Genomic DNA, 22,080 nt, shown 5'->3' with positions numbered 1-22,080 from the left:
TGGAGAAGTGACATTAACTTCTTTTCCACTTTGCTGGGACTGTCTTAAATGGGTACACATGAGCCTTTCTTCGTGAATCCCTCCATTTGCTAGTGAGAGACTTTATGTAACATTTTAAGCACACTTACGAAGCAAAAAGACTAATGACTTATTAAAAACAGGCAAAAATCTATGACTAGGCAGTTCTCTGAAAAAATACAAAGATACAGGGCTTTACTGATCATTAAAGAAACATAAAGTCAATCAATAATTTAGTTTCCTTTCACTTGTCAGGTCAAAGACTGTTGATGTGACAGCACGGGGCAGCAGTGGACAGATCGGCATTTTTACACATTACGGGGCAGCAGCTTTGAAGGGCCAGTTTAAAGTGTCTATTAAGGGGCGCCTGGGTGGCGTAGTTGGTTAAGCGTCCGACTTTCGCTCGGGTCATGATCTCGCGGTTCGTGGGTTCGAGCCCCGCATCGGGCTCTGTGCTGACTGCCAGCTCAGAGCCTGGAGCCTGTTTCAGTCTGTGACTCCCTCTCTCTCTGACCCTCCCCTGCTCACGCTGTCTCTCTCTCTCTCCTAGAAATAAATAAAACATTAAAAAAAAAAATAAAGTGTCTATTAAATTGGAAAATTCACATACTCTTTGTTACATTTGTGCTTTTATGGAGCAAGCTTACAAACCTTCGCACAAAAGCTGACCAAGGATGTTGGCGGTAGTATTGTAGGTAACAGCTGAGAATTAAACCATCTTTGAAATGCCATCAAAAAGCTAAGTATTTTATGGGATATTCTACACAATGTCATACAAAAGAGCTGTTTAAAATAATTAGCTATAGATGTCTGCGTGATATATGAATGAACAGAAAGAATATAACTCTACAGAAAGAGCTTATAATCTATGCCCCTGTAGGAATGAGAGTATGTTGCTATTGCTGTGGAAAGGGAATACATATAAGAAGCAAAATTCTCTTAAAGGATACATAAAATTTGTTAAAAGAGGCTGCCTTCTGGGAACCCAACTAAAAACTGAGACTTCTTCGTCTTCTCAATTGAGAATAAGAAATTACAAAGAAGAAGAAGTCTCAATTTTCTTTGAAAAATTGTACTTTATCGTTTGTAATTTTTAGTGTTCAGTGAGCTGGACGTTACACTTCTGGTTTATAGCAGCTCATGTTCAAAACCACCTGTGAGTCAGATTTAATCAGGACCATTTTACAGATGGGAACAAACAGCTGGTGTCCTTGCTTCATCAAAAGAAAGATTTCCATAAACGCCAAGTGCAGTTCTCAATAGTTGTACATATGTTCATGATTTGGTATTTACTTAGGCTGGAATCATTTTTTTTACTATAGAAAGTAAAATAGTTTCCAAATAGTACTACCTCAATCAGAGAGGAAAAAAAAAAAAAAAGAGGAGTTTCTGCTTTACCTTCCATTCTCCCAAATTCCCAGTGTCAGGCTTGTGCAACAAACTCCAAGAAGAGTTTCCCCTTTTCTTTCCTGCAACACTGTTTACTGCACAGACTGTGAGGCCGGGGGTATGGTTAAGAGAAGTAGAACAAAGGAAAGAAAAAGCATCAGGCACTGGACTCGGCACTGAGCAGGCTTATGTTTAGGGAAAGACTTGGGGGCCAGCTGAGTTGACCTACGTGATTCTAAGAGCAGAGACCAGGAAATCCCACCTTGTTCCCCCAGACTCTGCCTCTGGGTGAGCTCATCCACAGTAATAACAACAACACAAGATGACTATAGACATAGTGGCCAAGAGCCTGGGTCCAGAATCAGAAAGGCATCTATTGCTGTTTATATGACTGTCACTGGGCAGACTCAGGTGGTTGATTCTGCCTACTCCTCCACTCAGCTGCTGGGTGTGGCTTTGTGACAACAGTCAACAGCTGTCCCCTCAGTTGGTCTTACTTCCCACCTGACTTTAATAAAAGTCTGCCAGTGAGCAAAGTGTGATTTTAGTGTTTAAATGTTTTCCACACAGGAGCTCCTGAATGCAATTCATGAGCTTCATTCGGTGCTCACACAAGAGAAACGAAACTGTGTTTGACTTGTTGAAAGACTCCCTTCGTTTTTAAAGTGATACCTTTCTAGTGGATTTTCATGTGTAGTGTTTTTTTAAAGCTTATTTATTTTTTGAGAGAGAGAGTGGGGGCAAAGAGAGAATCCCAAGCAGATCCAGACTGTCAGTGCAGAGCCCGAGGCGGGTCTCATACTTACAAACTCATGAAATCATGACCCAAGCTGAAATCAAGAGTCGGACACTTCACCAACTGAGCCACCCGGGTGCCCCGTGTGGTTTTGACTAAACAAGCTTCTACCCTACTTTCTGTCTTGAGAAGCTAATCCCAGGATTATAAATCACCACACTAGTTACAACCATTGCAAGGGTTGTAACTCTCTGAGCTGAAGTACCTCTAGCTCTACAGGCTCTAAGGCTGCTGTGAGGTGACAATGAGACATAAAAATGAAAAGCATACCAAGCCATCCATAAACAGATCCTTCATGCATAGAGAAGTTCTGTGTCTGCTTTTTTTGTGGAGAACGTGCACCTACCCCAGAGAAAAACTCCAAAATAAGCCTCTTTATGATACTTAGTATTTTTAAAACTATTTGAAGTGATATCATAACATTAGGGCCCATTCAGCTCCATCTGTTAATGTGACACTCCTCCAGGCAACCTCGAGGATGCCGCACTGACATGATGTTTGCTAAGACTGAGGCGAGCATTCATGTGTGAACACACAACTCAGAAGCAGATAGGAAAGGTCCTGAAGGCTGCAGCTTTTCTGCCTGTCTGCTCTTCCGCGGCCCACAAACCAGAGGCCAGGTCTGTCAGGGAAGTGAGAACCAGGCTCTGCCTCTCTCCACACTCGACGGCTGCCTTCAAAGCCCCACAGAGACCCGGGGTCTAACAGCATCACTAGAGCACCTTTCTGGCTTCTTGGTGCGAGATCTCCTTGATGAATCAGAAACCAGGTCGGACAACACACAACAACTTGACAACAAAGGTTGCCTTTGCTTTAGACAGTGGAGGAAACACTGCAGGAATACCACACCACTGACTACAAAATCCCCCAATGTGTAGAAAGGACACTGACAATTGCAATTTTTTTTCATGCTGACTGATAATATCCATGTGCTCTGATAGCACCATAAGGTAGTATTAGGTGGGAGTCTGAATTATGCTCGTCCCTAAGAAGTGGTAGTAGGAATACTAGTCAAAGTGGTTAGTTGCAGTTGATAGTCTAAGTACTTTATATATGTTATTTCATCTTCCTCTAAACCTGATGAGACATACATTATTTTCATACCCATTTCACAGATGAAGAAACAGAACACAGAAGTAAACAGCTAAGATTATACAACTCTTTTTTTAAAAAAAATTTAAAATTTTTTATTTATTTCTGAGAGGAAGAGAGAGAGAGAGAGAGGGAGAGAGGGAGCGTGCGTGAGCAGGGGAGGGTCAGAGAGAGAGGGAGATACAGAAGCAGGCTCCAGGCTCTGAGCTAGCTGTCAGCACAGAGCCTGATGAGGGGCTCGAACCCATGAACCGTGAGATCATGACCTGATCTGAGGTAAGATGCTTAACTGACTGAGCCACCCAGGCAGCCCGAGATTGTACAACTCTTAAATGTAGGAGGGAGGATTTGAATGCAGGCAGTCTGTATCTAGGGACTCTATTCTTCATCTCAGGGGCCAGCACCCTTTTCTAATAAATGTTACAGATTTTTATGTGGGTACATATTCTTTATTGTTTTTCAAATCATCCTTTAAAAATATAAAATACAATCTTAGCTCAAAGGCAATACAGAAACAGGCTGCAGACCCATTTTGTCCTGTGGCCATAAATGATCTGCTGGTTGATACAATACATGGTGATCAAAAGTTTAAGCATATGGTGGATATGCTATTGGATACCCAGTCCCTGTGACAAATCTTATACGCCTGTAATACAAATGGGTTTCTGTTGACAAAATAATCCATAATTCTGACTTCATCTCTTTCTCATTTTGCCTGAATCTATGAGGTCTCCCTGCCTTTTCAATTAGCCTCGCTAAGTATTGCTCCTGTTGCTGGACATTTAAGAAGGAGCAATAAGTGAGGCCAGCATTCCTCTGATTCCAAGGCCAGATAAAGACACAGCACAAAAAGAGAACTATAGGCCAGTATCTCTGATGAACAGATGCTATAATCCTCAACAGAACAGTAGCAAACCAAATCCAACAATGTCTTGAAGAAAATCATTCACCACAATCAAGTGGGATTTATTCCCTGGATACAAGGGGGTTCAATATTCACAAATCGATGTGATATATATCATATCAGTAAGAGAAAGAATAAGATCCAGATGTTCATTTCAGCAGATGCAGAAAAAACATTTGACGAAGTACTACATCCATTCATGAAAACACCTTCAACAAAGTAGGTTTACAGGGAACATGCCTGAACATAATCAAGGCCTTCTAGGAGAAACCCACAGCAGACATTGTCCTCAATGGGGGAAAACTGAGAACTTGTCCTCTAAGGTCAGGAAGAAGACAAAGATGTCCACTGTCATCACTTTTATTCAATGTAGTACTGGAAGTCCTAGCCACAGCAATCAGAAAAGAATAAGAAATAAAAGGCATCCAAAATAAGGAAGTAAAACTTTGACTATTTGCAGATAACATGGTGCTATATACAGAAAACCCTAAGGATTCCACCAAAGAACGTACTAGAACTGTTAAATGAATTTAGTAAGATCAGTGTACAGAAACCCATTGCAGTTCTGTACACTAATAATGAGGTGGCAGAAAGATAAATTTAAAAAACCAATCCCAAAAAAAAAAAAAAACCCAATCCCGCTATAATTGCACAGAAAATAACAAAATACTAAGGAAAAAATTAACCAAAGAGGTGAAAGAATATGAAAACACTAATTCAAAGGGATACATGCACCCCTATGTTTATTGCAGCATTATTTCCAATACCTAAATTATGGAAGGAGCCCAAGTGACCATTGGTAGAAGAGTGGATAAAGAAGATGTGATGTATATATATATATATATCTTATTCAGCCATAAAAAGGACTGAAATCCTGCCATTTGCAACGACATGGATAGAGCTAGAGAGTATAATGCTAAATGAGATATGTCAGTTAGAAAAAGATAAATACCATATGATTTCACTCATATGTGGACTTTAAGGAATAAAACAAATGAACAGAGGGGAAAAAAAGAGAGAAACAAACCAAGAAATAGATTCCTAATGATGGAGAACAACCTATCGTTGATGGGTGGGAGGATGGGTGAAACAGGAGAGAGGGAGTAAGGAGGGTGCTTGTTGTGATGAGCACTGGGTGATGTATGGAATTGTTGAATCACTGTATTATACACCTGAAAGGAATACAACACTGTGTGTTAAATACACTGGAATTAAAAGAACAACAACAACAAAGGATGGAATAAGAGCTGCTCTTCCAACCGCTTTTAATCTGTCACTGGCTTGCTCCCCATGCTGATTATTATATGTGGTAGAGGCTTTAGGCAGTATGGTACTGGACTGAGGTCTCTTCTCTTTTTGACTGACTAGAAATAAAGGCATAAATAAGATGCACTATTTCTAAAACTTGGGGCCTATCACTTTTCTGGAACCGGACATTAATTAAAACAGAATAGTAGAACTAGCAACCTGGCATCTAATCTTTCATTTCCATTAAAGCTTAAAATGGCTTGTAAAGAGATGTGGTTCATGAAACAGATTAATATCACAATGGAATTTCATGCTTTTTAGGTACCTGTTGTCTGCTTGAAGACTCAAAAGTTTATCACAGCATTCTACGCTAGGGTACTAGTGGAGACATCACTGTGTTACTAGATTTGCTCAAGATTAAATCTGAGACTTGCGAATAAATCCTAGCCACTTTTTTTTTTGACACCTCTACAGTACTGTGCCTCGTGTAATAAGTGTGAGGAAATCATTGCTTTGGTTGTATCAGTTTGAAACTTAAGAGAAAACTTAGAGAAGTGTCTTTCAAGTTATTTTGACCACAACCCCTGAAAAAAATATATGCCAAAAAATTATATCATGGTTCAAACCATAACTACCAACACACATATGTAAAGTCAGAACAAAATTTCAAAAGCAACACTACTCTTTTTTTTAATGTTTATTTTTGAGAGAGACAGACAGACAACATGATCAGGGAAGGGGCAGAGAGAGGGAGACATAGAATCTAAAGCAGGCTCCAGGCTCTAAGCTGTCAGCACAGAGCCCCACAAAGGACTCAAACTCATGACCTGTGAGATGACCTGAGCCACTGCTAGATGCTTAACCAACTGACCCCCCAGGTGCCCCTAAAGCAACAGTACTCTTGCTGCATTGGAGACATTTCTGGTATTTTCTAGCCTATTCTATTTTCTTTAAACTTTGGATGCTTCTCATTACCATTAAATTTATTTTATAATTCATTAATGGGGCTTGACCCCATTTGAAAAACACTTCCTTAGAACACCCTAATGTTCACACTGCTCCTATTTACAAGAAGTAATTGTTTTTGAGGTTCTTGTGTGCCTTTACAGCGTCGTTGGGTTTATTTCCTGAGAACCAACCATGTGCACATCACTTTGTGAGGCTTTGTGGGAAGTGCAAAGGGTTTGGCTTCCAACTCCCTCAAGCTGGAATTTTCTGAGTTGCTAGGAAACCAGGATGGACAAAGGCACCTATCATCTCTGCCCTCACAGAGTTTATAATCTAGTGGATGAAAGAAACTCAAATTATAAGAATTTTGGGAATTAAGCCATTCATTTGACTAGCTTCAGTAAGTAAACTTTATTAACACTTTCTGGGTAGAAGGTATGGTTTTCTGGTCTAGGAGGGTCAGTCCCATATCCATAGCTGAGAAAACAGAAGGTCAGTCCCTGATTACAGATGAGATTGTTATTTTGTGTTTGAATTCGAGGCTATTTGTAATTGACATGCTGCCTGACATGACTGAATGGGTTGTGCGCTAGAAATAAAGTGATTTGGGAGTTCAAGAGAAGTGATGATTAAGTCATATTAAAATGTTTCAACCCTCAGGAAGCTTGGTAAGGGCTTAAGAGGTCCCGTTACTCATCTTTCTTTCCTTCAGGAGTCACTAATCTCATTATTGGAAAAGGAGACAAAATAGTTCTCTTTAAAGAGTGGTACCTTCTAGTGTTACACAATCTTTTCCGAATAAACTCTTAAAATCTCTCATTTGGAATTTTACTCTCCTAAATCGTTATTTCAAAAACCAGGAAATACAGTGGAACATTTTCTGAAGACTGACAGGTTAGAGAACAAAAGGCTGTCACTTTTTTGAGAGAACCTATACTTTGCTGCTCTTATCACTTGAGCATTTCATGAGCACTGACCAAGAGACCACTCTACATGTAAACTAGACATCTACCGCTTCTGATTTCTAGAAGCTCAAATGGTGACTTCAAAGCACCGTTCAGTGAAACTCTGCACACATATTCATGGGAATCTGTTAAGATATTTGTGCTTTGGGGGTCGGCTCATTCTATAAGCTTATAATAGTATCCTTCTTGGCAAAATAGAAATCATTTAGGTACAACAGAGTGATTGTAATGAGAAAATAGGCAAAGAGATTTTTACAACATGGATGCTGAATAGAGCCCCCTGCGTAAAGGACCAGATCTCTCCGTAATCATTGATTTTCAGCAATACTCCTGTCCTTACCACCTACGTGAAATCCACTGTTAATGTTCTTAGAGCCCCACCACTTCTCTCCTTCATATTCAGGGGAAGTTTTAATTGTCCATTAACTTATGACTATTTAGTCTATAAGCATCTCTCTCTCTATGGAGTTCTTACTAGACTATAGGCTCCGTAAAGGTAGAGATTCCATTTTTACTTAGCTATTACTATATCCCTCAGTACTAAACACTGTGATGAATGAATCATACTTGTTTAAGAAATATTTGTTGAATGAATGAATTAAGGTCCTCTGGAATGCTGGTGGAAACAAAATACTTTGATTTCGCCGAATCTTTCTTATTTATTAGTGATGAAAAAGCAACTAATAATCCCTCACATTTTTCTTCTTTTTGTTTGTTTTACAGTCAACTTTGACCACTTTGAAATTTTGCGGGCCATTGGGAAAGGCAGTTTTGGGAAGGTGAGAACCAAAATGATTAACCACCGACAAGGTTATGTACCTTAAGGAACAGAGTCTGAGAATGATGAGATTATCCAGTGACTGAGGCCCTGAGGAATGATAATTCAGAGAGGTTGCTATAAAACTGTCATTACAATTTGAAGTGTGTGACATAACAAACACAGGTTGTTCTTAGAGTTATTTCAACGTCATGCCCATTTACTCTCACTAGATTTTAAGACTTTCTCTTCACGCTAAAGAGGACAGTAAACTTTTGGACTCAGTCGCCAATTGTATTAGTATGTTCAGTAATAGTTATCTTCTCAATGTAAGAGTTAAAGCTTATGTGGAATAGAAGCAGTTTTTTCCATTTCTGTTTTTTCCTCAGGTATCCAATGTTTTTATTCTCAAAAATCTACCATGAAAAATAGATCTAGTCTAATTTAAAATATTTTTAAAATGTTTATTTATTTTTGAGAGAGAGAAAGACAGAGAGACAGAGAGAGAGACAGAGAGGCAGAGTGTGAGCAGGTAAGGGGCAAAGAGAGAGAGACACAGAATCTGAAGCTGTCAGCAAAGAGCCCGATATGGGGCTCGAACCCACACACCATGAGATCATGACCTGAGCTGAAGTCAGATGCTTAAATGAGCCACCCAGGCACCCCACCAGTCTAATCTTTTTTTGTAAGAACCTTCTAGTTTCAAATTCTGATCATTAGTTTCTTGGTGGAGACATACTTTGAGAATAGTTCTTATTTCATATTGAGCTTGCATTTTAAAATCATCTGCTGTCCACTTTATTAGACATATAGAACCTCCAAAAGAATTTCAGAAATATGGACATTGTGTTCCCTGTTTTCCAAGTACTTTAAGTCCTTTTAGGTTACATCAACTATGATTAAACAGAAATTCTTCACACAGTATTGTTCAGCTTGGCAGTTCAGCCATGACTATTAAAGTCACTCAAAGCAGAGTGAGGCTGTCGTTTGCTACTGGCAGATTCCTGACAAGGAAGCAGCCATTTTCTCCAAAATGCTGTCTAAACAAAACTCAAAGAGCCAAAAACAGGCAGACTTGTTTGAGAAAGTAGAGATTAGAGAATTGACCTGTTACAGAGGAAGAAAATGAATTTCTGTGCTCCGAAATCAGAGCTCAGTGGCAACGTGAGTGTCAGAGAATTTGCAAGTGAGAAGGCCTCCGGGCCACGCCATTAAACAAGTCTTGTTCTGTCTCTCGCAGCCAAGATCTGTCAACTCCCTGACCACATTCTCACTCTGATTTACACCATCAGGTCTGCATCGTGCAGAAGAATGATACCAAGAAGATGTACGCAATGAAATACATGAACAAACAAAAGTGTGTGGAGCGCAATGAAGTGAGAAATGTCTTCAAGGAACTCCAGATCATGCAGGGCCTGGAGCATCCTTTCCTGGTTAATTTGTGGTAAGTGTTTTTACAGGATCTCGGAACAGAGACACTCCCACCTTCACCTCCCAAATGTTCTGGAAGCCCATCCTGATTTCTAGGTATGCATTTGCAAAATCTTCAGGAGGCTCTTCCTCAAGGGCTTTGCTTCTCTTTCTTTGGACTTTATAATGAAACCCATTGTTGTTTCACTGTCACTAGTGAATACTGCTTGGTTTATTTGTCACAGTTCCCGTGGGCCAGGAGGATAGAATACTGACACTGTAGTTAAACAGGCTGACAGAGAATGAGTCTGGATGTCTTGTCATTCATTAGATTCTCTTTCCCCATTAATTGTGGGGCCGAGACTGTGGGGACTAAGTCTATCATCAATGGCTGATGTGAAGTTCATCTTTAGAACTTGGAAAAAAAGCACTTCCTCTCTACAGTGATTGGGGGTAGAAATGGCTTCCTTACAGGATCCTTCCTGAGCAGGATCAGGACAGGCTCTGCCTTTCTCACCAAATAGCTTTTAACAGAGGTTGAGCTAACTTAGATCAGGGGCTAAACTGTGATCTCCTCCCAAAGCCAAGATCATAACCCAGGGCTCAGAAAATAGCTAGGAAGCTGGCAAGGTCTCTTACTCCCTGCTCTTTTCTTATGCATGGAGGTCTGTATGTGGCTCTCTTACTTTTCTCTACATTTTAATGCATCCATTATGTTAAGAAACTGGTCTTAAAGCTAAGTCAGCATGAAGGTTATTTAAATATGCATACCAAGCAGTTTCTACTACCAAAGGCAAAAAAAAAAAAAAAAAAAAAAAAGTCTTCATTCAGAGAATACTAATGGAAAAATAATTGGAATGTCACTGTGTGTTTAAAGATTTCTCTGGAGGAGTTAATGCATAAAACCTGTCTCCCTCCATCTTTAATTGATACAGTTCACTTGATATACAATTTGCTCGAAGACTCTACACCAGAGTTGAAAAGAAGATGGTTTTGTGTGAATTGGAAATAGGTCTATTAGGTTCATGCAGTACTCAGACATGGTGGAGTCTAATTTTGACTCACGCACAGTGTATTTAATCAGTAGCTTAGAGTGGCCTATTCTCAACTCTGCTATGCAGTTACATGGGTACAGCTCTTTCTTTCTTCCCAACACTTAGCAATCAGGAGATTGCTTGTTTCTACACCCTATCTCTACCCTGAGAATGACAAGGAGCTCTCAGTTCACATCCTCCCTTTGTTCGACATCACATTTTTCTTCTTCCAAAGTTCAGCCAGCTAACTTTCTCCTTTTAAGACCAGGAACCTCTCCAGAAGGACACACTCAGCATTTCGCCCTTTCATGCCGGTCTCTCCTCACTGAGTAGGCAAGATGGATTTCAGTCTATTCCCAAATTTTTATAAGGTGGATGTTAGGAGACTTGGAGCTGGGCAAAGTTTACAGATTTTGCTGCTTGCTGACATGGTGTCATTCCACACAATGCTGACTTGGTGATAACATGGGGTATAGCCTTGTCTTCCCGTCTTCTCACACTGAGTCTCAACAGAACATCAGGTACCATCAGTAGTGATAGAGGAGACAGGCGCCTGGGAGGCTCAGTCAGTTCAATGCCTGACTCTTGATTTTGGCTCAGGTCATGATTTCATGGTTTATGAGATCAAGCCCCATGTTGGGCTCTGGGCTAACAGCACAGAGCCTGCTTGGGATTCTTTCTCTTTCTCTCTCTCTGCCCCTCCCCAGCTCACATGCATGCTCTCTCTCTCTCTCAAAATAAATAAAGTTAAAAAAATAGTGATAGAGGAGAGAGAAGAAGTCCCTTCCCGCCTTAATTCTAGTACCACTTTCCAAACTGGAAACCTAGAGGGGGCATCTTTAAGGTACAGAAGAAAAAATTTCCATCTTTCAAATCTTGAGATGAAAATCTTCAAAAGGATATTTATTTCTTCTAATAAAGGCTTTCTGCCTTAGCAAGTGCAGCATAAGAAATGTAAGTGACTCTTTCTCCAACTACTAAACACCTTACAGTGCTTTTGGAGGTGTGTCCTGGGAGTAATCTTTATCATTTTTAAGTCAATTATGAGACAGGATCAATGTGTGTAACTGGGGTTGTTTTTATGAGCAAAAGGCGACAAAGTGCTGTTGTCAGCACAGAATAAGCGCATCATCGATGGGCGCTCCCTCCCTCGCTGCATTAAGGTGCAGCACTCCTGACATGCCCCTCGCTGCCCAGCCACTGTGGGCATCCAAAACGCAAATTTCAAAGGTACCCAGCGTCCAAACATCATAGGAAGCTGTGTGTGTGGCCCAGGAGGGACAAGTCTCATTCTCTGTGAGAACTTACGTTTGTTTTTTCCTCCCTGCTCCTGTGAACCCAAGGAGAAAAAAAATTCAAAAGATTCCCCATTATGTACAATTTAATCAAGATTTTGTGTCCTAGGTTTAACTAGATTTATCTTTACATCCCCAAAGCTTCAAGAGCAAACTGGCTAAAGCACAGTATGGTTAATAATGTAACAGCAATACTTTTTAATTCCTATGTACCCGTCATGTACTTGATCTTACTGATAAGCTATGTAGGCCTCTCAATATTGCTTTCAGTGATCTTCTCATGGGTACTCACAGTGCCTCTAGCCTCTAGGGATGTGTTCAGAAAATTCTGGTTTTCAGGCTGAGAAAAAACACAAGCTGTTTCTTTTAAGTAGGTTTTGCACTAATGTTAAGGAGATGGGGTGTGTGTATGTAGAGGCATAAATACACACATATGTGATAGGTGAAAACTTTGCACATTGTAGTCGACTACAAGAAAAAAAAATCACATAGAAAAATGAAAATTCTCCAATAGCCCTATCCCCTTGAAACAACCACTTCCAACATGTACTTGCCAGTAAAATGCCTATATTTGGTTTTCTGCCTTTGATCTTGTATTAGCCCCGTCCATTCCCTCATTCAGGGATATATTTATGGAACAACACAAACAAGTTATAATTAGAGTTTTCCAGATAAGATCCAGGAGACACAGTTAGATTTCAATTTGAGATCAATAACCAATCACCTTTAGTACGTGTCCCAAATATTGCACAGCACAATTTTTTTCTGAAAGTTATTCATGTCTGAATTTCTACTTTAAGTGGGCATCTTGAATCTTCATTCACTAAATTTGGCAACTGTAATGGTAACACAGACCCCTAGTGTGAGGATGCAGTGGTGAGCCCTTGTGGACAGAGCCCCTGACCCACCCCACATTCCCAGTAACCGTGAGAGGCTGCTGTTAATCAAGTGGCACATAAATATGTCAATGTGAGAAGTTCATGAAGAACTAAGTAGAAGAGGGGCTTGCGTGCTCGCACATGTGCGTGTGCACCCGCATGTGGGCATGTGTATCCTGGGCTGGGGCAGCAGAGTTAAGGGTCAAGATACATTTTGAATGGCAGTTCACCCTTCCCAGCCTCCATGGGCCTGAGCCCACTCAGGAACGCAATGGTCAGATGTCAGCCACGTTATAAAAGAAAGGCGGCCTGGCAGGGGGCTGGCATCCAGGAAAAGCAAAGACAGTCTTCTTGCGGGTCCCTCCCTGAGGGCTGTTAACAAAGCCCGGGCAACCCACAGCCCGTGAACAAATGGGCCCCAGTGCTGCCCGGCAGAGCCCTGTCCCCCAGGTGGCTTTTGCTAATTGAGATTAAGCCTGCAGCTGCACACGGCCCCCCGGGGCTCCAGTCTGCCCTCAGCCTTGTCTCTTGTTCTTGGGAACAGAAGGGACCCACATGTGGTTTCAGGAAACTAGAAGACAAGATAGTCTGTTTTGAGTGGAAAGGACCACCTGTACTGGACTATGAAAAGGGTCCTGTCAGACAGCTGAACACAGCCAGACTCACAGGCCCCTGGAACCAACCTCCATTATTCATGACTGCATGCCGGTGTTTCTTCACGGAATCATCAACTGTGCGAATTCAAGGTAGCCTACAGAGCCACAGAACCAAGAGGAGCTTCTGAATCAATGGAAGTCTCCTACTTAGAGTCTTACCTATATGGTCTCATTCATTCATCCTAACAATTTAGGTTCAGAGCGATTATTAGTTCCATGTTACACCAGAGCAACTGAGGCTCAGAGAGGGTGACTCATTTTCCCAGAGTCACACAGCCAGGAACTGGCAGAGCCAGGGCTCAGACCCGGGAAGTCCAGCTTTGAAAGCCACCCCCTGTGGGCCTCTTGTAGGGCTCTTTTAGAAAATATGAAGGAAATGGAATTTATTTTGTTTAATGTCTTTCACATCCCACAAGAATACAAACTCTGTGAGGCAGGTAGGCTTGTACATTTTGCTCACTGCTTCATTCCCAGACTATATGATAATGCCTCACACACAGTAAGTGTTCAGCAAATACCTGTAGAATGAATGAATGAGTGAATGAGTGAATGAATGAATGAATGGAGTTTAGTGAGGGCATCAGGCTTCTGGTTCTTGCTCCTGTCCCATGATCCCATTGCCATTTCCTTCACACTTACAAACATCTGCTCATGTAATCGGGGCCGTCTCAGATTCTGCACAGGTGCTGAAGTCAGAGGGACCTGGGCTTGAACCCTTGTTTTGCCCCTTGGTAACTCTGTAAATGGACCCATTTAGATGATGTATTTTGCTTGGTTCCTCATTCATATTTGGGAACTACAGCAATAGCCATGGCAGAAGGTATTGCCATAACTATGTCGATAAAGCACTTCACACACAGTGGGTGCTTAATACATGAGGACTTTAGGGGTTCCTTGGTGGCCCAGTCAATTAAGTGTCCAACTCTTGATTTGGGCTCAAGTCATGATCTCACAGGCCGTGGGACTGCTTGGGATTCTTTCTCTCCCTCTCCCCCTCTCTCTGCCCCTCCCCTGCTCATGCTTGGATGAGCATGCTCTCTCTCAAAAACAAATAAATAAACATAAAAAAATGAGGACTTCAAACAAAAACTCAGTGAGGTCCTACCCTAAATGCAATGCTCCCTCAGCCCCCCTAACCAGAGAAGATTCTGTGTTTGTTTGTCTGTTTGTTTATTGAGAGAGAGCACAGCCTGGGGAGGGGCAGAGAGAGGGAGAGAGAGAATCCCAAGCAGGCTCCGCGCTATTGGCACAGGGCCCTACTTGGGGTCCAAACTCATTAACTGTGAGATCATGACCTGAGCTGAGGTCAATAGTCAGATCAGACAGTTGCTCAACTGACTGAGCCATCCAGGTGCCCCAGAGAAGATTGTTAAGTAGACATGTGTACCTGAGTGTGAGCTAGCCTGGGCACTAGAAAGTTTTTGCATTTGTTCTAAATTTTTAAAATTTAAGTCATTTTAAAAAATATAAAATACAGGGCACCTAGGCGGCTCACTGGGTTGAGCATCCGACTTTGGCTCAGATCATGAACTCACAGTCCATGAGTTCGAGTGCCACGTCAAGCTCTGTGCTGACAGCTCAGAGCATGGAACCTGCTTTGGATTCTGTCGCTCTCTCTCTCTCTGCCCCCCTCCTACTCATGCTGTCTCTCTCAAAAATAAAAAAACACTAAACATATGTTTAATTAAAAAGATGTAAAATATGGAAATACAGACATTTTAAAGAAAATAACAAATGCCCATATTTCATTATGTACAAATAACTGCCGTACCAGGTTCCTGTTGCTGCTGGAGCAAATTACCATAAACTTCGTGGCTAAAACAACCTGAAGTGGAGTAAGTGGACTTAAAGCTATTTTCACAAAATAATTAAGACATTATTTCCTTTTGCCCTGCATTGCTTGCTTGCACTGAAAGTTCACAGACAGACAAAATTAATCAGAACAATGATTACCTATGGGACACAGAGATTAACAAGAAGGTCGCATGCGGGAGACTTGGGGAGTGTTTGAAATATTCTGTGCTCATTATTGGGGTACTGCTGAGATCAGGGCATAGAGTTGAAAATATTGATTAAACTCTACACTTTAATATCTGTGCATTTCACTGTAAATGAACTTTAACTACTTCAGAGTAAAAGACTATGAAAAAGTGTAAAAACCACAAACTCAGTATCTTACAATTAAGGAGGAGGTCAGAAGTGTAGAATCAGTCTCATTAGGCTAATATGAAGCTGTCTGCAGAGCTGTGTTCCTTCTGGAGGTCCAGGAAGAATGTTTTCTTACCTTTTCCTGCTGTTTGAGGCTGCTTGAATTCCTCGGTTCAAAGCAAGTTTCCTCTACCTTCAAAGCTAGCCACAAAGCATCTTCCACACTCTCCGACAAAGGACTCCTCTCATCACATTGAGTTCTACCTGGTGACAATGGTTTGCTCTTGACCAGATTCTAGCCAGGCCCTGCTGAACCATCTTCTTGAGTAGGCCTCAATCTTGGTCTATAAAGACGTGAATAAAACACTAACACCATTTCTAAGAGCTCAGGGCCCAATCCCCAGGACGGCATTAGCTCCCCTTAAAGAGAGGGAGAAAATGCAAAGCTGCCAAAAGAATTTAGTTTGCCAAAAGAACTTAGCACAGGAAGATGGCGCCCGGTCTCCCAGCCTCTGTGGGAGGGGAGGAGCCCAACTTTGATAAGCGCAGGTTAACGAACCCAGATGGGTTTCACGTGGACCAAACCTGTTGCTGCCTCTTTGTAACTATTAATCCACCGGCTACCAGGTCCTGGCTTATCGCCTTTCCATCCCCTCATCCTCCCTTTCTGACACCCAGTCACTTCTGTGCACGTCAGAGTTGAGTTCAGTCCACACTGTTGGAATCCTGTCGCAATACTATACCACTGGCTAAAATCAGCTCTTCTTACCTTAGTGTCCAGCTTTGTTGTCTTAAGAAGAGAGGTGATTAAGGATCTTGAGAAGGAGAGGTTACCCTGTATTATCCAGGGCTATCACACAAAGAAGTTGTCCTTGGGTATGGCCCAGACAAGCTTGGCTAAGTGGAGAACAAGGGACAGCAGTCCTTGAAGAAGAACTTGGCAGAAAACAGTGTTAATTGTGTGGTCTGTACATGGTAATGGTTGCTGCCATGGTCGTTGACTTACTGACTGATGGACCAATAGGCAGGAAACTGACTCTTCATAATGCAGACATTCACTTACTCATTTACTCATCAATATTGCAAGGGATTCATTTATTGCAGACAACACAAGAAGCTATTAGGAAATTTCAACTAAAAAGAAATTCTTTGGGAGGACGTGGAGTAGCTTACAGCCTCAGATATAAAGCTGAAGAAGCAGAGAGGTCTCCAGAAAATAAAAGACAAAGGCAGTTCTGAGAATCTAGGTGGTGAGAACCAACAGACAGGCTCTCAAGGCTGTCTCAGCTGGCATGAATCAGCCCCAACCAATTTTCGAACCTCGGGTCCCCCACTCAAGGTTCAAAGTCCTGGGAGAGGGTCCAGCTGGCCCTGCTCAGAAAACATGCCTGCCCCTTGGCTAAAAGAAAGAGTAAAATAAATAATGACTCCCAGATTGTTGGCCTGAGCCACTGGATGAATGATTGTGTCATCCACTAAGATGGGGAGATCTGAGGAGGATTAGATTCATTATGAAAATCGAGAAATCTCTTTTAGCCGTGTTAATTTTGAGTTGCCTCTTAGTCATCCAAATAGAGCTGCTGAACAGGCAGCAAGTCTAAAGCTCAGAAGAGAAGTCCAGGGTCCAAGAAGAAGTCCAAAAATACACAAATATGGGGGAAATTGGCTTATAGATGCTAGCTAAGCCAGGGCTTGAAGGGAACATATTTGGGGAGAAGTTAAACAGCTAGAAGGAAAGGGCCAAGGGCTAAAGACCTAGAGCACCCTTATAGTTCTGATGGAGGAAGAAGATGCAGGCAACTGGACAAAGAAGAAACAGCTTGGAAGCTAGGAGTAAATCAGGAGAGTGCAGCATCCTAGAATCTAGAAGCCGTTTCACAAAGGAAAGAGTGCACACCTTTTCAAGTGCTGTGGAGAGGTTCAAATTAAGGAGACAAAGAACTGACTGAACTTGGGAAGATGAAGATATTGTGACCTTGATAACAGCCAAGTCCAAATGATTGGACAAAGGATCAGAGGGAGTGGCTTCGTGAGAACACAGGAACTGAGTGATGTTTTCTGGGAGGGTGGGATGCAGAGTGGTTTTGTTGTGTTTTCAGATTCATCCATATCGTCATGGGTAGCAATAATGTATTGTCATTTCCCTATCATACTTCATTGTAGGAATATCCCATGATTTATTTATACATCTCACTAGTGATGGATATTTGGGTCGTTTCCAGTTTGAGACTTTTATAAATAGTCCTGCTATTAACATTCTTGTTTGTATCTTTTGGTAAGCAAAAGTACATATATTTGGGGATGTAAACCTAGGAATCAAATCACTGGATCCTAGGATTTATGTAGGTTGAGCTGGCAAATGGCTTTCAAAAGAAGTTGTACCAGTCTGTACTCACATCAGCAATATATGGTAATTCGGGTTGCTATAAAACGTTACCAATATTTGGTATTGTCAGTTTCTCTACAGTGTTCTAGTAAATGTATACTGTCATCTGATTGTGGTTTTAGTTTGAACTTCCCTGGTGACTTGTGAGTTGGGCACATTTTTATATGATTGTTGGCCCTTTTTTTTTTTAATTTTTTTAATGTTTTTTTTTTAATTTATTTCTAGGAGAGAGAGAGACGGTGTGAGCAGGGGAGGGTCAGAGACAGAGGAAATCACAGACTCTGAAACAGGCTCCAGGCTCTGAGCTGGCAGTCAGCACAGAGCCTAACGCGGGGCTCGAACCCACGAACCGCGAGATTATGACCCAAGCGAAAGTCGGACGCTTAACCGACTAAGCCACCCAGGTGCCCCGATTGTTGGCCCTTTGGAATTCTCTTTTATAAAGTACTTGAGTCTTGTACATCTCTTGGTTGCCTTTTTTTCTCAATGGTCCATTTGTGAATATAAATTATTTATCCAATCTATGACTTACTTATTCACTCTGTAAGGATATTATTTTTTGACATTCAGAAAGCTTAAATTTAAATGTGATACAGAGAGTTGATCCATCCTTTACCTTATCGGTTGTGGCTTCTGTGTCCTGTTTAGGAAATCTTTGCCTATATCAAGGTGAAAAAATTCTACCCTGTTTCCTAGTAGCATTGCTGTTTTAACTTTTAAATGTAGATGTGTCATTGAGGGTCAAGATTCACTTTTTCCCCATCTGGAAATCTAATATACCCAACACCATTCACAGAAAAGTTTCTTATTGCACTGCAGTAACACATTTGCTGATAGTCAAGTCACCAAATACGTATAGACTTCTAGACTTTGTTCCATTAATCTACTTGTGTACACTTACACATTTATCACGCTACCTTAATTACTATAGCTTTCTACAAATCACAGAATTCAGTAACATAATTCTTCTTCTGGATTATCTTGGCCGTAGTTGGCTCTTTGCAATTCCACGTATATTTCATAATCAGCTTGTCAGCTTGCAATTTAAAATTACTGGTATTTGTAGTACGTTACACTGAATCTAATTCAGAGAGAATTAAGGTTTTTTTTTAAATATTAAAAATTTGGGGCGCCTGCGTGGCTCAGTTGGTTAAGCATCTGACTTCAGCTCAGGTCATGATCTCACAGTCTGTGGGTTGGAGCCCCGCGACGGGCTCTGTGTTGACAGCTCAGAGCCTGGAACCTGCTTTGGATTCTTTGTCTCCCTCTCTCTCTGCTCCTTCTCTATCCACTCTCTGTCTCTTAAAAATCAATAAACATTAATTATTTTTAAATTAAACTTTCCAATTCACAAAATTTATATATATCTATGTGTTTTCCTGAATATTTAGGCATCTCTTAATTTCTCTCTTCGATTTCACTTTTTATTGTAGATATCCATCATATCTTTCTTTAGATTTATTCCTAGGTATTTATGTTTTTGATATGATTACAAATGGTAATTACTCACCAAAAGTTTATTTTCTAGTAATTTATTGCTTGTTTAACAATATACAGTTGATTTTTAATATTGACTTTGTGTCCTGTGAACTTGCTAAATTCTCTTACTAATTCTGCTGATCAGGCTGTAGATTCTTTTGGATTGTCCATATTTACAATCATGTCACTAACAAATAATGATAGTTTAACTTCTTCCTTTCCCATTCGGATACTTTTATATTCATGCTTACTGCATTTGCATTGAGAACAGTGTTGGATATAATAGATATCCTTGTCTTTGTGTCCTGATTTCATGGGGAAGGTTTTCAAGGTTCCAAGATTTCATATGATGTTTGTATTAGGATCTTTGTAGATACATTTATCACAGTAAGAAAGTTTTCTTTCAGTCCTAGTTTGCTACAAGTTTTTATCATGAATGGGTATTATATTTTATCAAATGTGTTTTCTTTTTTGTTGAGATCATTTCTATGATGTGCCGAAGTCAATTGATTTGCAAATGTGAAAATGAGCTTCTTAAAATAAACACTACTTGTTCACATTCTATTAAAATAAATGCTAGTTGGTCATGTTCTATTATATTTTTGTATATATCACCAGATACTATCATATAGATATGATTATTTTCTCATTTGTATATTATTGTTATATATAAATAGTTTATGTTTTTCTTATTTATATATTATTATTTTTATTGATATTATTATTGGATATATTTAAATATTTTAATTGTTAAATATATATACACACATGTACACATTTTAGATGTATATACACAGGGTTGGGCGCAGAGTAGGAGCCCAGGGTGGGAAGAATGTGTAACATAGGGAAGAATGGGGAGGAAGGCCACAGTGAGCTCCTGAGGATGGCGAGCTGGCTGTGACGGGGGCTCAGGTAATGAGCTGGCCTTGGGTAGAAGTGGGGCACTGCTTTCACTGTGCTAGGAGAGAAGGCAGAGTATGTAAATGCACAGATGTGTAACTGGTGGATTTGTTGGTGGGCAGATGAAGGAGCTCTGGTGTCATTCCTGCTGTGACTCATGAAGCCGTCAACTGAGAAGGAGGAGTGGGCATAGTTCGGGAGGCTGTGAGGAGACAAGCTGCGGGGTGAATAAATGCCTGAAATTAATAGAGGATTAGAATAGGATTTTCTAAGTAGCCATGTGAGACCTGTGGTTATAAATTTAAAGTGAATCCAGCTGTGTGTTTTTCTCCTGAGAGTGCACATAATAAATGTTTTGTTGATGTTTTAGTTTTTGAAGGTTTCTTAAAGTTTATTTATTTATTTTGAGAGAAAGGGCATGAATAGCAAAGAGGCCGTGAGAAAGAAAGAGAGGATCTCACACTAACAGCACGGAGCCCAACATGGGGATCAAACCCATGAACCAGGAGATCATGACCTGAGCTGAAATCAAGAGTTGGTTGCTTAACCAACTGAGCCACCCAGGTGCCCCTTGCTGCTGTTTTAATACAGGTATATTTAATCAGGACTGGAGTTTAATTGAGGGCAATATCCTCACTCTACCGAAGTTTGGTAGATTGAAAAGTGTATTTTCAGGAAGTAGACTCCAGAAGTAGATTGTTGTGAGAAACTTAAGGAAATTATACATACGTGAAGTCATGCAGACCGCAAATATTTTGGGGGGACTTATTTTTGAGGTGGTATGCTAAAATATTACATATACTATGTATCTTCAAATACATGTTTGTATATGATAGGAATTAGTATTTGTCCCCTTGTAAAGATGAGGAAGCTCAAGATGAGTCATTTGATTTCTTGCCCAAAACCCAAAACTAGAAAGTGATGGGAAATCTAGATTCCAAATCCCACCCTACAAATTCTCTAAGACCTTTAATGTTAACTTATATTTTATTAGACTATATTTTAATAGAATATTTATTATATTTATTACAATATTAGAATATATAATTTATATAGTTTTATTAGAATATTGCTCATATATGCATCACTACTTCTAAAACTCTAAAACCAATGAAAAAAATTTTAACCTGATATATAGTACTGTTATAGTGGAACAAAATCACCAATTATAACTGAATACTCTCCAGTTTGAGAAAAAAAGCATAATGCCCCTCCCTGCTTCACTGGTAGAGTTCTAACCGCTGGATATCAGAAACAGAGATGGATAGAAGAGCCCATGAGATGAAGGTAGAGGTAGAAAGATCCAAACATTTCTGAAGATGCAGTTGGTCTAGTCAGACGTCGGGCTCTGCTTTGGTGGTGTGGAGCCTGCTTGGGATTCAATCTCTCCCACTCTCTCTCCTGACCTTCTCCCACTTACTCTCAAAATAAATAAACTTAAAAAAAAATGGAGAAGCTCGAAAGAGGGCATGAAGGGCACAAACAAGAATTTCCATGTTGGGCAGCGATGCCGAGAAGCCCTCCCCTTGCCCTGCAGTCTGAGTGGAGGGAACCTGGTCGGTGAGGAGACTTGCTTTTCCTGCTAGCCAGGCAGAGGACAGACAATACCCTGGGCCAGATGAACTTTTCATCTCTCCACTTATCCCCTTTGGGAAACAGCCAGTCATAATGTGTGACTCAGCACATCCCAGCCCTGTCAGCAGTTAGGACCTCCGCAGCCACTCTCTGAATCACAAGTGACCATGTGTCATCCCATCGATGACCCCAACTCATCTCG

General features: G+C 40.8%; 1 protein-coding gene across 1 annotated transcript in view; it reads left to right on the top strand.

Annotated features, from left to right (window-relative positions):
• STK32A (serine/threonine kinase 32A) overlaps positions 1–22,080 on the top strand; it is a 130,157-nt gene that overhangs the window by 21,861 nt on the left and 86,216 nt on the right. The window contains exons 3-4 of the mRNA XM_039219197.1: positions 8,084–8,139; positions 9,410–9,561. Coding sequence (XP_039075128.1) covers positions 8,084–8,139; positions 9,410–9,561 — 208 coding nt within the window. The remainder of the gene's footprint in view (positions 1–8,083; positions 8,140–9,409; positions 9,562–22,080) is intronic.

This window comes from Hyaena hyaena, unplaced genomic scaffold, assembly GCF_003009895.1.
Source record: "Hyaena hyaena isolate Hyena2069 unplaced genomic scaffold, ASM300989v1 scaffold_797, whole genome shotgun sequence".
In the NCBI taxonomy this organism is placed as follows: domain Eukaryota; kingdom Metazoa; phylum Chordata; class Mammalia; order Carnivora; family Hyaenidae; genus Hyaena; species Hyaena hyaena.
This window is presented reverse-complemented; position numbering and strand designations above follow the sequence as displayed.